General features: G+C 45.5%; 1 protein-coding gene across 1 annotated transcript in view; it reads right to left on the bottom strand.

Moving 5' to 3' along the window:
* PARP10 (poly(ADP-ribose) polymerase family member 10) overlaps window positions 1-19298 on the bottom strand; it is an 89619-nt gene that overhangs the window by 45201 nt on the left and 25120 nt on the right. Inside the window, 3 exon segments of the mRNA XM_069956849.1 lie at window positions 1701-1934; window positions 2009-2248; window positions 9675-9826. Coding sequence (XP_069812950.1) covers window positions 1701-1934; window positions 2009-2248; window positions 9675-9825 — 625 coding nt within the window. The 5' untranslated portion in view covers window position 9826.

Genomic DNA, 19298 nt, shown 5'->3' with positions numbered 1-19298 from the left:
GCAGCACCGTCCTGTGTATGTATATGAGGAGCAGCACCGTCCTGTGTATGTATATGAGGAGCAGCACTGTCCTGTGTATGTATATGAGGGGCAGCACTGTCCTGTGTATGTATATGAGGAGCAGCATTGTCCTGTGTATGTATATGAGGAGCGGCACTGTCCTGTGTATGTATATGAGGAGCAGCACTGTCCTGTGTATGTATATGAGGAGCGGCACTGTCCTGTGTATGTATATGAGGAGCAGCACCGTCCTGTGTATGTATATGAGGAGCAGCACTGTCCTGTGTATGTATATGAGGAGCAGCACTGTCCTGTGTATGTATATGAGGAGCAGCACTGTCCTGTGTATGTATATGAGGAGCAGCACTGTCCTGTGTATGTATATGAGGAGCAGCACCGTCCTGTGTATGTATATGAGGAGCGGCACTGTCCTGTGTATGTATATGAGGAGCACTGTCCTGTGTATGTATATGAGGAGCGGCACTGTCCTGTGTATGTATATGAGGAGCACTGTCCTGTGTATGTATATGAGGAGCGGCACTGTCCTGTGTATGTATATGAGGAGCGGCACCGTCCTGTGTATGTATATGAGGAGCAGCACCGTCCTGTGTATGTATATGAGGGGCAGCACCGTCCTGTGTATGTATATGAGGAGCGGCACTGTCCTGTGTATGTATATGAGGAGCACTGTCCTGTGTATGTATATGAGGAGCGGCACTGTCCTGTGTATGTATATGAGGAGCGGCACTGTCCTGTGTATGTATATGAGGAGCACTGTCCTGTGTATGTATATGAGGAGCAGCATTGTCCTGTGTATGTATATAAGGAGCAGCACTGTCCTGTGTATGTATATGAGGAGCAGCACTGTCCTGTGTATGTATATGAGGAGCACTGTCCTGTGTATGTATATGAGGGGCAGCAACGTCCTGTGTATGTATATGAGGGGCAGCACCGTCCTGTGTATGTATATGAGGAGCAGCACTGTCCTGTGTATGTATATGAGGAGCAGCACTGTCCTGTGTATGTATATGTGGAGCAGCACTGTCCTGTGTATGTATATGAGGAGCACTGTCCTGTGTATGTATATGAGGAGCACCGTCCTGTGTATGTATATGAGGAGCGGCACTGTCCTGTGTATGTATATGAGGAGCACTGTCCTGTGTATGTATATGAGGAGCAGCACTGTCCTGTGTGTGTATATGAGGGGCAGCACTGTCCTGTGTATGTATATGAGGAGCAGCAACGTCCTGTGTATGTATATGAGGGGCAGCACCGTCCTGTGTATGTATATGAGGAGCAGCACTGTCCTGTGTATGTATATGAGGAGCAGCACTGTCCTGTGTATGTATATGAGGAGCACTGTCCTGTGTATGTATATGAGGAGCACCGTCCTGTGTATGTATATGAGGAGCGGCACTGTCCTGTGTATGTATATGAGGGGCAGCACCGTCCTGTGTATGTATATGAGGAGCAGCACTGTCCTGTGTATGTATATGAGGAGCAGCACTGTCCTGTGTATGTATATGAGGAGCAGCACTGTCCTGTGTATGTATATGAGGAGCACTGTCCTGTGTATGTATATGAGGAGCGGCACTGTCCTGTGTATGTATATGAGGAGCGGCACTGCCCTGTGTGTGTCTCTGCACCCCTCCCCACCCTGGGGTGATACCATGTCGGGCAGTAGTTTGGGGGTCACTCACCACTGACATCAGAGAAGGACACCACAGCAGCAGAGTCCTCCCTTAGCATGGTCACAGAGCTCACTCTGCCGCCTCCACTCCGCCGACTCTCAAAGTACATCTCCAGGAGGTCGGGGGTGAGTCCACGTCCAATGTTCTCCACCAGGAGGTCAGCGGAGAGCCGGACGCGCTGCACGGTGGGGGATGATCCCGGCAGCCGCCGCCTCTCAACACTTCTCTCCAGATGCTCAAATTCTACAGAGAAGCAAAGAGAAGACTTAATCCAGATGTGAAGGAGAAGCGGCCACCTGGTCCGTGGCGGAGCTCACCTCCATCACTCAGCGGCTCAGGGAAGGTGACCAGGGCCGTTCTCCGGTCAGACGACCAAACAATCAGGAACTCTGCTCGGCCACTGACGTTCTCCACATAGAGCTCCAGCAACGTCTCCTCAGTGTTTGGGTGAAGACCACACAACGCAACTTTCCCAGAATCCCACGGGAGAGGACGCCTCACGCGGATACTGACAGACTGCAGGCGGTGGTCCTCCTTACACAGGACGCCCTCTGCATCTGCAAATGCAGCAAACGTGGGAGGTCAGGAACATGTATACTCTATACACAGCACACAACACCGTGACCTGACCCCGAACATGTATACTCTATACACAGCACACAACACCGTGACCTGACCCCGAACATGTATATACTACACATAGCACACAACACCGTGACCTGACCCCGAACATGTATACTCTATACATAGCACACAACAACCCATAGTGACCTGACCCCGAACATGTATATACTACACATAGCACACAACACCGTGACCTGACCCCGAACATGTATACTCTATACATACCAAACAACCCACCGTGACCTGACCCCGAACATGTATATACTATACATAGCACACAACCCACCGTGACCTGACCCCGAACATGTATACACTACACACAGCACACAACCCACCATGACCTGACCCCGAACATGTATACACTACACATAGCACACAACACCGTGACCTGACCCCGAACATGTATACACTACACATAGCACACAACACACCGTGACCCGACCCCGAACATGTATATACTACACATAGCACACAACAACCCACAGTCACCTGACCCCGAACATGTATACTCTATACACAGCACACAACACCGTGACCTGACCCCGAACATGTATACTCTATACATAGCACACAACCCACAGTGACCTGACCCCGAACATGTATATACTACACATAGCACACAACCCACAGTGACCTGACCCCGAACATGTATATACTATACATAGCACACAACCCACCGTGACCTGACCCCGAACATGTATATACTACACATAGCACACAACACCGTGACCTGACCCCGAACATGTATATACTATACATAGCACACAACACCGTGACCTGACCCCGAACATGTATATACTACACATAGCACACAACACCGTGACCTGACCCCGAACATGTATACTCTATACATAGCACACAACAACCCATAGTGACCTGACCCCGAACATGTATATACTACACATAGCACACAACACCGTGACCTGACCCCGAACATGTATACTCTATACATACCAAACAACCCACCGTGACCTGTATATACTACACATAGCACACAACACCGTGACCTGACCCCGAACATGTATACTCTATACATAGCACACAACAACCCACCGTGACCTGACCCCGAACATGTATACTCTATACATACCACACAACCCACAGTCACCTGACCCCGACCGTGTATACTCTATACATAGCACACAACAACCCACAGTCACCTGACCCCGAACATGTATATACTATACATAGCACACAACAACCCACCGTGACCCGACCCCGAACATGTATACTCTATACATACCAAACAACCCACCATGACCTGACCCCGAACATGTATATACTACACATAGCACACAACACCGTGACCTGACCCCGAACATGTATACTCTATACATAGCACACAACAACCCATAGTGACCTGACCCCGAACATGTATATACTACACATAGCACACAACACCGTGACCTGACCCCGAACATGTATACTCTATACATAGCACACAACAACCCATAGTGACCTGACCCCGAACATGTATATACTACACATAGCACACAACACCGTGACCTGACCCCGAACATGTATACTCTATACATACCAAACAACCCACCGTGACCTGACCCCGAACATGTATATACTACACATAGCACACAACACCGTGACCTGACCCCGAACATGTATACTCTATACATAGCACACAACAACCCACCGTGACCTGACCCCGAACATGTATACTCTATACATACCACACAACCCACAGTCACCTGACCCCGACCGTGTATACTCTATACATAGCACACAACAACCCACAGTCACCTGACCCCGAACATGTATATACTATACATAGCACACAACAACCCACCGTGACCCGACCCCGAACATGTATACTCTATACATACCAAACAACCCACCATGACCTGACCCCGAACATGTATATACTACACATAGCACACAACACCGTGACCTGACCCCGAACATGTATACTCTATACATAGCACACAACAACCCATAGTGACCTGACCCCGAACATGTATACTCTATACATAGCACACAACAACCCATAGTGACCTGACCCCGAACATGTATACTCTATACATACCAAACAACCCACCGTGACCTGACCCCGAACATGTATACTCTATACATAGCACACAACAACCCACCGTGACCTGACCCCGAACATGTATACTCTATACATAGCACACAACAACCCACCGTGACCTGACCCCGAACATGTATATACTATAATACATAGCACACAACACCGTGACCTGACCCCGAACATGTATATACTACACATAGCACACAACACCGTGACCTGACCCCGAACATGTATACTCTATACATACCAAACAACCCACCGTGACCCGACCCCGAACATGTATACTCTATACATAGCACACAACAACCCATAGTGACCTGACCCCGAACATGTATACTCTATACATAGCACACAACAACCCACCGTGACCTGACCCCGAACATGTATACTCTATACATAGCACACAACAACCCACCGTGACCCGACCCCGAACATGTATATACTATACATAGCACACAACACTGTGACCCGACCCCGAACATGTATATACTATACATAGCACACAACAACCCATAGTGACCTGACCCCGAACATGTATATACTATACATAGCACACAACAACCCACAGTGACCTGACCCCGAACATGTATATACTATACATAGCACACAACAACCCACCGTGACCTGACCCCGAACATGTATACTCTATACATAGCACACAACACCGTGACCTGACCCCGAACATGTATACTCTATACATAGCACACAACACCGTGACCTGACCCCGAACATGTATACTCTATACATAGCACACAACAACCCACCGTGACCCGACCCCGAACATGTATATACTATACATAGCACACAACACCGTGACCCGACCCCGAACATGTATATACTATACATACCACACAACCCATCGTCACCTGACCCCGAACATGTATACACTACACATAGCACACAACAACCCACCGTGACCTGACCCCGAACATGTATATACTATACATAGCACACAACACCGTGACCCGACCCCGAACATGTATACACTACACATAGCACACAACAACCCATAGTGACCTGACCCCGAACATGTATATACTATACATAGCACACAACAACCCACTGTGACCTGACCCCGAACATGTATATACTACACATAGCACACAACACCGTGACCTGACCCCGAACATAGCACACAACACCGTGACCTGACCCCGAACATGTATATACTATACATAGCACACAACAACCCACTGTGACCTGACCCCGAACATGTATACTCTATACATACCACACAACCCATCGTCACCTGACCCCGAACATGTATACACTACACATAGCACACAACAACCCACCGTGACCTGACCCCGAACATGTATATACTATACATAGCACACAACACCGTGACCCGACCCCGAACATGTATACACTACACATAGCACACAACAACCCATAGTGACCTGACCCCGAACATGTATACTCTATACATACCACACAACAACCCACAGTGACCTGACCCCGAACATGTATATACTATACATAGCACACAACAACCCACCGTGACCTGACCCCGAACATGTATACACTACACATAGCACACAACAACCCACCATGACCTGACCCCGAACATGTATACACTACACATAGCACACAACAACCCACAGTGACCTGACCCCGAACATGTATATACTATACATAGCACACAACAACCCATCATGACCTGACCCCGAACATGTATACACTACACATAGCACACAACAACCCACCATGACCTGACCCCGAACATGTATATACTATACATAGCACACAACAACCCACAGTGACCCGACCCTGAACATGTATATACTATACATAGCACACAACAACCCATCATGACCTGACCCCGAACATGTATACACTACACATAGCACACAACAACCCACCATGACCTGACCCCGAACATGTATATACTATACATAGCACACAACAACCCACAGTGACCTGACCCCGAACATGTATATACTATACATAGCACACAACAACCCATCGTCACCTGACCCCGAACATGTATATACTATACATAGCACACAACAACCCACCGTGACCTGACCCCGAACATGTATATACTATACATAGCACACAACAACCCACAGTGACCTGACCCCGAACATGTATACTCTATACATACCACACAACAACCCACCGTGACCTGACCCCGAACATGTATATACTATACATAGCACACAACAACCCACAGTGACCTGACCCCGAACATGTATACTCTATACATAGCACACAACAACCCGTGACCTGACCCCGAACATGTATATACTATACATAGCACACAACAACCCACCGTGACCTGACCCCGAACATGTATATACTATACATAGCACACAACAACCCACCGTGACCCGACCCCGAACATGTATATACTATACATAGCACACAACAACCCACCGTGACCCGACCCCGAACATGTATATACTATACATAGCACACAACACCGTGACCCGACCCCGAACATGTATATACTATACATACCACACAACCCATCGTCACCTGACCCCGAACATGTATACACTACACATAGCACACAACAACCCACCGTGACCTGACCCCGAACATGTATACACTACACATAGCACACAACAACCCATAGTGACCTGACCCCGAACATGTATACTCTATACATACCACACAACAACCCATAGTGACCTGACCCCGAACATGTATACACTACACACAGCACACAACCCACCATGACCTGACCCCGAACATGTATATACTACACATAGCACACAACACCGTGACCTGACCCCGAACATGTATACTCTATACATAGCACACAACACCGTGACCTGACCCCGAACATGTATACTCTATACATAGCACACAACAACCCACCGTGACCCGACCCCGAACATGTATATACTATACATACCACACAACCCATCGTCACCTGACCCCGAACATGTATACACTACACATAGCACACAACAACCCACCGTGACCTGACCCCGAACATGTATATACTATACATAGCACACAACACCGTGACCCGACCCCGAACATGTATACTCTATACATACCACACAACCCATCGTCACCTGACCCCGAACATGTATATACTATACATAGCACACAACAACCCACCGTGACCTGACCCCGAACATGTATACTCTATACATAGCACACAACAACCCACAGTGACCTGACCCCGAACATGTATACTCTATACATAGCACACAACAACCCACAGTGACCTGACCCCGAACATGTATATACTATACATAGCACACAACAACCCACCGTGACCTGACCCCGAACATGTATATACTATACATAGCACACAACAACCCACCGTGACCCGACCCCGAACATGTATATACTATACATAGCACACAACAACCCACCGTGACCTGACCCCGAACATGTATATACTATACATAGCACACAACAACCCCTAGTGACCTGACCCGAACATGTATACTCTATACATAGCACACAACCCACAGTCACCTGACCCCGAACATGTATACTCTATACATAGCACACAACCCACCGTGACCTGACCCCGAACATGTATATACTATACATAGCACACAACAACCCACCGTGACCTGACCCCGAACATGTATATACTATACATAGCACACAACAACCCACCGTGACCCGACCCCGAACATGTATATACTATACATAGCACACAACAACCCACCATGACCTGACCCCGAACATGTATACTCTATACATAGCACACAACAACCCACCGTGACCCGACCCCGAACATGTATATACTATACATAGCACACAACACCGTGACCCGACCCCGAACATGTATATACTATACATAGCACACAACAACCCACCATGACCTGACCCCGAACATGTATACTCTATACATAGCACACAACAACCCACCGTGACCCGACCCCGAACATGTATATACTATACATAGCACACAACAACCCACAGTCACCTGACCCCGAACATGTATATACTATACATAGCACACAACAACCCACCGTGACCTGACCCCGAACATGTATACTCTATAAATAGCACACAACAACCCACAGTGACCTGACCCCGAACATGTATACTCTATACATAGCACACAACAACCCACCGTGACCTGACCCCGAACATGTATACTCTATACATACCACACAACCCACAGTCACCTGACCCCGACAGTGTATATACTATACATAGCAAACAAAAACCCACCGTCACCTGACCCCGACCATGTATACTCTATATATAGCACACAACAACCCACCATGACACAGGTATATATTCCTACAGGTACACACACTGACATTATATATATATACATATATATATATTACTCACATATACAGTACATACACACACACTTACACACTCACATATATACAGGTGGAGCAGTATGTTTTGCTGCACTGTGGTGTTGGGTTACTACAGGTGGAGCAGTATGTATTGCTGCACAGTGGTGTTGGGTTACTACAGGTGGAGCAGTATGTATTCCTGCACTGTGGTGTTGGGTAACTACAGGTGGAGCAGTATGTATTGCTGCACAGTGGTGTTGGGTTACTACAGGTGGAGCAGTATGTATTCCTGCACTGTGGTGTTGGGTAACTACAGGTGGAGCAGTATGTTTTGCTGCACTGTGGTGTTGGGTTACTACAGGTGGAGCAGTATGTATTGCTGCACAGTGGTGTTGGGATACTACAGGTGGAGCAGTATGTATTGCTGCACAGTGGTGTTGGGTAACTACAGGTGGAGCAGTATGTATTCCTACACTGTGGTGTTGGGATACTACAGGTGGAGCAGTATGTATTGCTGCACAGTGGTGTTGGGATACTACAGGTGGAGCAGTATGTATTGCTGCACAGTGGTGTTGGGTAACTACAGGTGGAGCAGTATGTATTCCTGCACTGTGGTGTTGGGATACTACAGGTGGAGCAGTATGTATTCCTGCACTGTGGTGTTGGGATACTACAGGTGGAGCAGTATGTATTGCTGCACAGTGGTGTTGGGTAACTACAGGTGGAGCAGTATGTATTGCTGCACAGTGGTGTTGGGTAACTACAGGTGGAGCAGTATGTATTCCTGCACTGTGGTGTTGGGTAACTACAGGTGGAGCAGTATGTATTCCTGCACTGTGGTGTTGGGTTACTACAGGTGGAGCAGCATGTTTTGCTGCACAGTGGTGTTGGGATACTACAGGTGGAGCAGTATGTAATGCTGCACAGTGCTGCTGATCTGGTGCTTCTCTGGATATTATGTGCACTACATGGCGAGGTACCGGGGGTGTCAGACGAGGATGGCGCTGCCACAGGTGGAGGAGAGTACGTTACAGGGACAACAAGAAATATCACATGACCAAATGTCAGAAAACCCTTGCGACCCACCAGACGGATCCTCAAATGTGACCAGTGCCCGGGATCCAGTGCGCGTGCAGGAGGTGATCGGACCCCCCCCAGAGCGGCGCTTACTCTCCAGGTAGAGGATAAGAAAGTCTGTGTCCACTTCATCAGTCAGACCCTGAACCTCCAACTCCATCCTGAAAGAGACAATATAATGTACAGTGACCACACCCCTCACCTGTAATACCATATACTGTACAGTGACCACACCCCTCACCTGTAATACCATATAATGTACAGTGACCACACCCCTCACCTGTAATACCATACACTGTACAGTGACCACACCCCTCACCTGTAATACCATATAATGTACAGTGACCACACCCCTCACCTGTAATACCATATACTGTACAGTGACCACACCCCTCACCTGTAATACCATATACTGTACAGTGACCACACCCCTCACCTGTAATACCATATAATGTACAGTGACCACACCCCTCACCTGTAATACCATATAATGTACAGTGACCACACCCCTCACCTGTAATACCATATAATGTACAGTGACCACACCCCCTCACCTGTAATACCATATACTGTACAGTGACCACACCCCTCACCTGTAATACCATATACTGTACAGTGACCACCCCCCCACCTGTAATACCATATACTGTACAGTGACCACACCCCTCACCTGTAATACCATATAATGTACAGTGACCACACCCCCTCACCTGTAATACCATATAATGTACAGTGACCACCCCCCTCACCTGTAATACCATATAATGTACAGTGACCACACCCCTCACCTGTAATACCATATAATGTACAGTGACCACACCCCTCACCTGTAATACCATATACTGTACAGTGACCACACCCCTCACCTGTAATAACCATATAATGTACAGTGACCACACCCCTCACCTGTAATACCATATACTGTACAGTGACCACACCCCTCACCTGTAATACCATATAATGTACAGTGACCACACCCCTCACCTGTAATACCATATAATGTACAGTGACCACACCCCTCACCTGTAATACCATATACTGTACAGTGACCACACCCCTCACCTGTAATACCATATAATGTACAGTGACCACACCCCTCACCTGTAATACCATATAATGTACAGTGACCACACCCCCTCACCTGTAATACCATATAATGTACAGTGACCACCCCCTCACCTGTAATACCATATAATGTACAGTGACCACACCCCTCACCTGTAATACCATATAATGTACAGTGACCACACCCCTCACCTGTAATACCATATACTGTACAGTGACCACACCCCTCACCTGAAAGAGACAATATAATGTACAGTGACCACACCCCTCACCTGTAATACCATATAATGTACAGTGACCACACCCCTCACCTGTAATACCATATACTGTACAGTGACCACACCCCTCACCTGTAATACCATATAATGTACAGTGACCACACCCCTCACCTGTAATATACCATATAATGTACAGTTGACCCACACCCCTCAACCTGTACTACCATATAATGTTACAGTGACCACAACCCTCTCACCTGTTTAATACCATCTAATTGTACATTGACCACACTCCCTCACCTGTAATACCATATAATGTTACAGTGACAACACCCCTCACCTGTAATACCATATAATGTACAGTGACCAACACCCTCACTGTAATACCATATAATGTACAGTGACCACACCCCCTCACTGTAATACCATATAATGTACAGTGACCACACCACTCACCTGTCATACCATATAATGTACAGTGACCACACCCCTCACCTGTAATACCATATAATGTACTTGGACCACCCCCCTCACTGTAATACCATATACTGTACAGTGACCACCCCCTCACCCTGTAATACCATATACTGTTACAGTGAACCACCCCCCCTCACCTGCTAATACCATAAATGTACAGTGACCCACCCCCCTCACCTGAAAGAGACAATATAATGTACAGTGACCACACCCCTCACCTGTAATACCATATAATGTACAGTGACCACACCCCCCACCTGTAATACCATATAATGTACAGTGACCACACCCCTCACCTGTAATACCATATAATGTACAGTGACCACACCCCTCACCTGTAATACCATATAATGTACAGTGACCACACCCCTCACCTGTAATACCATATAATGTACAGTGACCACACCCCTCACCTGAAAGAGACAATATAATGTACAGTGACCACACCCCTCACCTGTAATACCATATAATGTACAGTGACCACACCCCTCACCTGTAATACCATATAATGTACAGTGACCACACCCCTCACCTGTAATACCATATAATGTACAGTGACCACACCCCTCACCTGTGAATACCATATAATGTACAGTGACCACACCCCTCACCTGTAATACCATATAATGTACAGTGACCACACCCCTCACCTGTGATACCATATAATGTACAGTGACCACACCCCTCACCTGTAATACCATATAATGTACAGTGACCACACCCCTCACCTGTAATACCATATAATGTACAGTGACCACACCCCTCACCTGTAATACCATATAATGTACAGTGACCACACCCCTCACCTGTAATACCATATAATGTACAGTGACCACCCCCCTCACCTGTAATACCATATAATGTACAGTGACCACACCCCCCACCTGTAATACCATATAATGTACAGTGACCACACCCCTCACCTGTAATACCATATAATGTACAGTGACCACACCCCTCACCTGTAATACCATATAATGTACAGTGACCACACCCCTCACCTGTAATACCATATACTGTACAGTGACCACACCCCTCACCTGTAATACCATATAATGTACAGTGACCACACCCCTCACGTGTAATACCATATACTGTACAGTGACCACACCCCCTCACCTGTAATACCATATACTGTACAGTGACCACACCCCTCACCTGTAATACCATATAATGTACAGTGACCACACCCCCTCACCTGTAATACCATATACTGTACAGTGACCACCCCCCTCACCTGTAATACCATATAATGTACAGTGACCACACCCCTCACCTGTAATACCATATAATGTACAGTGACCACACCCCTCACCTGTAATACCATATAATGTACAGTGACCACACCCCTCACCTGTAATACCATATAATGTACAGTGACCACACCCTCACCTGTAATACCAATATACTGTACAGGACACACCCCTCACCTGTAATACCAATATACTGTACAGTGACCACACCCCCTCACCTGTAATACCATATAATGTTACAGTGACCACACCCCTCACGTGTAATACCATATACTGTACAGTGACCACACCCTCACCTGTAATACCATATAATGTACAGTGACCACACCCCCTCACCTGTAATACCATATACTGTACAGTGACCACACCCCCTCACCTGTAATACCATATACTGTACAGTGACCACACCCCTCACCTGTAATACCATATAATGTACAGTGACCACACCCCTCACGTGTAATACCATATACTGTACAGTGACCACACCCCTCACCTGTAATACCATATAATGTACAGTGACCACACCCCTCACGTGTAATACAATATACTGTACAGTGACCACACCCCCTCACCTGTAATACCATATAATGTACAGTGACCACACCCCTCACCTGTAATACCATATACTGTACAGTGACCACACCCCTCACCTGTAATACCATATAATGTACAGTGACCACACCCCTCACGTGTAATACCATATACTGTACAGTGACCACACCCCCTCACCTGTAATACCATATAATGTACAGTGACCACACCCCTCACCTGTAATACCATATAATGTACAGTGACCACCCCCCCACCTGTAATACCATATAATGTACAGTGACCACACCCCTCACCTGTAATACCATATAATGTACAGTGACCACCCCCCACCTGTAATACCATATACTGTACAGTGACCACACCCCTCACGTGTAATACCATATACTGTACAGTGACCACACCCCCTCACCTGTAATACCATATAATGTACAGTGACCACACCCCTCACCTGTAATACCATATACTGTACAGTGACCACACCCCTCACGTGTAATACCATATACTGTACAGTGACCACACCCCTCACCTGTAATACCATATAATGTACAGTGACCACACCCCTCCCCTGTAATACCATATAATGTACAGTGACCACCCCCCACCTGTAATACCATATAATGTACAGTGACCACACTGGGTATACAGTTACCCAGCACTGACCCCTCCCCTGTAGTGTAATATAATATACAGTTACCCAGCACTGACCCCTCCCCTGTAGTGTAATATAATATATAGTTACCCAGCACTGACCCCTCCCCTGTAGTGTAATATAATATACAGTTACCCAGCACTGACCCCTCCCCTGTAGTGTAATATAATATAATATACAGTTACCCAGCACTGACCCCTCCCCTGTAGTGTAATATAATATAATATATAGTTACCCAGCACTGACCCCTCCCCTGTAGTGTAATATAATATACAGTTACCCAGCACTGACCTCTCCCCTGTAATATAATATACAGTTACCCAGCACTGACCCCTCCCCTGTAGTGTAATATAACATAATATACAGTTACTCAGCACTGACCCCTCCCCTGTAGTGTAATATAACATAATATACAGTTACCCAGCACTGACCCCTCCCCCTGTAGTGTAATATAATATACAGTTACCCAGCACTGACCCCTCCCCTGTAGTGTAATATAATATAATATACAGTTACCCAGCACTGACCCTTCCCCTGTAGTGTAATATAATATAATATACAGTTACCCAGCACTGACCCCTCCCCTGTAGTGTAATATAATATACAGTTACCCAGCACTGACCCCTCCCCCTGTAGTGTAATATAATATACAGTTACCCAGCACTGACCCCTCCCCCTGTAGTGTAATATAATATAATATACAGTTACCCAGCACTGACGCCTCCCCCTGTAGTGTAATATAATATAATATACAGTTACCCAGCACTGACCCCTCCCCTGTAGTGTAATATAATATAATATACAGTTACCCAGCACTGACCCCTCCCCTGTAGTGTAATATAATATAATATACAGTTACCCAGCACTGACCCCTCCCCTGTAGTGTAATATAATATACAGTTACCCAGCACTGACCCCTCCCCTGTAGTGTAATATAACATAATATACAGTTACCCAGCACTGCCCCCTCCCCTGTAGTGTAATATAATATACAGTTACCCAGCACTGACCCCTCCCCCTGTAGTGTAATATAATATAGTATACAGTTACCCAGCACTGACCCCTCCCCTGTAGTGTAATATAATATACAGTTACCCAGCCCTGACCCCTCCCCTGTAGTGTAATATAATATACAGTTACCCAGCACTGACCCCTCCCCTGTAGTGTAATATAATATTATATACAGTTACCCAGCACTGACCCCTCCCCCTGTAGTATAATATAATATAATATACAGTTACCCAGCACTGACCCCTCCCCTGTAGTGTAATATAATATAATATACAGTTACCCAGCACTGACCCCTCCCCTTTAGTGTAATATAATATAATATATAGTTACCCAGCACTGACCCCTCCCCTGTAGTGTAATATAATATAATATACAGTTACCCAGCACTGACCCCTCCCCTGTAGTGTAATATAATATAATATACAGTTACCCAGCACTGACCCCTCCCCCTGTAGTGTAATATAATATAATATAGTTACCCAGCACTGACCCCTCCCGTGTAATATAATATACAGTTACTCAGCACTGACCCCTCCCCCTGTAGTGTAATATAATATAATATACAGTTACCCAGCACTGACCCCTCCCCTTTAGTGTAATATAATATAATATATAGTTACCCAGCACTGACCCCTCCCCTGTAGTGTAATATAATATAATATAGTTACCCAGCACTGACCCCTCCCCCTGTAGTGTAATATAATATAGTTACCCAGCGCTGACCCCTCCCGTGTAATATAATATACAGTTACCCAGCACTGACCCCTCCCCTGTAGTGTAATATAATATAATATACAGTTACCCAGCACTGACCCCTCCCCTGTAGTGTAATATAATATACAGTTACCCAGCACTGACCCCTCCCCCTGTAGTGTAATATAATATAATAAACAGTTACCCAGCACTGACCCCTCCCCTGTAGTGTAATATAATATAATATACAGTTACCCAGCACTGACCCCTCCCCTGTAGTGTAATATAATATAATATACAGTTACCCAGCACTGACCCCTCCCCTGTAGTGTATATAATATACAGTTACCCAGCACTGACCCCTCCCCTGTAGTGTAATATAATATAATATACAGTTACCCAGCACTGCCCCCTCCCCTGTAGTATAATATAATATACAGTTACCCAGCACTGACCCCTCCCCTGTAGTGTAATATAATATACAGTTACCCAGTACTGACCCCTCCCCTGTAATATAATATAATATACAGTTACCCAGCACTGACCCCTCCCCTGTAGTGTAATATAATATACAGTTACCCAGCACTGACCCCTCCCCTGTAGTGTAATATAATATAATATACAGTTACCCAGCACTGACCCCTCCCCTGTAGTGTAATATAATATAATATACAGTTACCCAGCACTGACCCCTCCCCTGTAGTGTAATATAATATACAGTTACCCAGCACTGACCCCTCCCATTTAGTGTAATATAATATACAGTTACCCAGTACTGACCCCTCCCCTGTAGTATAATATAATATACAGTTACCGAGCACTGACCCCTCCCCTGTAGTGTAATATAATATACAGTTACCCAGCACTGACCCCTCCCCTGTAGTGTAATATAATATAATATATAGTTACCCAGCACTGACCCCTCCCCTGTAGTGTAATATAATATAATATACAGTTACCCAGCACTGACCCCTCCCCCTGTAGTGTAATATAATATACAGTTACCCAGCACTGACCCCTCCCCTGTAGTGTAATATAATATACAGTTACCCAGCACTGACCCCTCCACTGTAGTGTAATATAATATAATATACAGTTACCCAGCACTGACCCCTCCCCCTGTAGTGTAATATAATATAGTTACCCAGCACTGACCCCTCCCCTGTAGTGTAAAATAATATAATATACAGTTACCCAGCACTGACCCCTCCCCCTGTAGTGTAATATAATATAGTTACCCAGCACTGACCCCTACCGTGTAATATAATATACAGTTACCCAGCACTGACCCCTCCCCCTGTAGAGTAATATATTATAATATAGTTACCCAGCACTGACCCCTCCCCTGTAGTGTAATATAATATAATATACAGTTACCCAGCACTGACCCCTCCCCTGTAGTATAATATAATATACAGTTACCCAGCACTGACCCCTCCCCTGTAGTGTAATATAATATAATATACAGTTACCCAGCACTGACCCCTCCCCTGTAGTGTAATATAATATATACAGTTACCCAGCACTGACCCCTCCCCTGTAGTGTAATATAATATAATATACAGTTACCCAGCACTGACCCCTCCCCTGTAGTGTAATATAATATACAGTTACCCAGCACTGACCCCTCCCCTGTAGTGTAATATAATATACAGTTACCCAGCACTGACCCCTCCCCTGTAGTGTAATATAATATAATATACAGTTACCCAGCACTGATCCCTCCCCTGTAGTGTAATATAATATACAGTTACCCAGCACTGACCCCTCCCCTGTAGTGTAATATAATATACAGTTACCCAGCACTGATCCCTCCCCTGTAGTGTAATATAATATAATATACAGTTACCCAGCACTGACCCCTCCCCTGTAGTATAATATAATATACAGTTACCCAGCACTGACCCCTCCCCTGTAGTGTAATATAATATAATATACAGTTACCCAGCACTGACCCCTCCCTTGTAGTATAATATAATATATGGTTACCCAGCACTGACCCCTCCCCTGTAGTGTAATATAATATAATATACAGTTACCCAGCACTGACCCCTCCCCTGTAGTGTAATATAATATACAGTTACCCAGCACTGACCCCTCCCCTGTAGTGTAATATAATATAATATACAGATACCCAGCACTGACCCCTCCACTGTAGTGTAATATAATATAATATACAGTTACCCAGCACTGACCCCTCCCCTGTAGTGTAATATAATATAATATACAGTTACCCAGCACTGACCCTCCCCTGTAGTGTAAATAATATAATATACAGTTACCCAGCACTGACCCCTCCCCTTGTAGTGTAATATAATATAGTTACCCAGCACTGACCCCTCCCCTGTAGTGTAATATAATATAATATAATATACAGTTACCCAGCACTGACCCCTCCCCTGTAGTGTAATATAATATAATATACAGTTACCCAGCACTGACCCCTCCCCCTGTAGTGTAATATAATATACAGTTACCCAGCACTGACCCCTCCCCTGTAGTGTAATATAATATAATATACAGTTACCCAGCACTGACGCCTCCCCCTGTAGTGTAATATAATATAATATACAGTTACCCAGCACTGACCCTCCCCTGTAGTGTATATAATAATATACAGTTACCCAGCACTGACCCCTCCCCTGTAGTGTAATATAATATACAGTACCCAGCACTGACCCTCCCCTGTAGTGTAATATAACTATAATATACAGTTACACAGCACTGCCCCCTCCCCTGTAGTGTAATATAATATACAGTTACCCAGCACTGACCCTCCCCTGTAGTGTAATTATAATAGTATACAGTACCAGCACTGACCCCTCCCCTGTAGTGTAATATAATATACAGTTACCCAGCCCTGACCCCCTCCCCTGTAGTGTAATATAATATACAGTTACCCAGCACTGACCCCTCCCCCTGTAGTGTAATATAAATATATATACAGTTACCACAGCAACTGCCCACTCCCCCTGTAGTATAAATAATATAATATACAGTTACCCAGCACTGACCCTCCCTGTAGTGTAATATAATATAATACAGTTACCCAGCACTGACCCCTCCCCTTAGTGTAATATAATATCTATATCTAGTTACCCAGCACTGACCCCTCCCCTGTAGTGTAATATAATATAATATACAGTTACCCAGCACTGACCCCCTCCCCTGTAGTGTAATATTATTAATATACAGTTACCCAGCACTGACCCCTCCCCCTGTAGTGTAATATAATATAATATAGTTACCCAGCACTGACCCCTCCCGTGTAATATAATATACAGTTACTCAGCACTGACCCCCTCCCCTGTAGTGCTAATATAATATAATATACAGTTACCCAGCACTGACCCCCCTCCCCTTTAGTGTACTATAATATAATATATAGTTACCCAGCACTGACCCCCTCCCCTGTAGTGTAATATAATACTATACAGTTACCCAGCACTGACCCCCTCCCTGTAGTGTAATATAATATACAGTTACCCGCACTGACCCCTCCCCTGTAGTGTAATATAATATACAGTTACCCAGCACTGACCCCTCACCTGTAGTGTAATATAATATAATATACAGTTACCCAGCACTGACCCCTCCCCTGTAGTGTAATATAATATACAGTTACCCAGCACTGACCCCCTCCCCCTGTAGTGTAATATAATATACAGTTACCCAGCACTGACCCCTCCCCCTGTAGTGTAATATAATATAATAT

Source organism: Dendropsophus ebraccatus, chromosome 2, assembly GCF_027789765.1.
Source record: "Dendropsophus ebraccatus isolate aDenEbr1 chromosome 2, aDenEbr1.pat, whole genome shotgun sequence".
Classification (NCBI taxonomy): Eukaryota; Metazoa; Chordata; class Amphibia; order Anura; family Hylidae; genus Dendropsophus; species Dendropsophus ebraccatus.
Note: the sequence above shows the minus strand (reverse complement) of the source record. Positions and strands in the feature narration are given on the sequence as shown.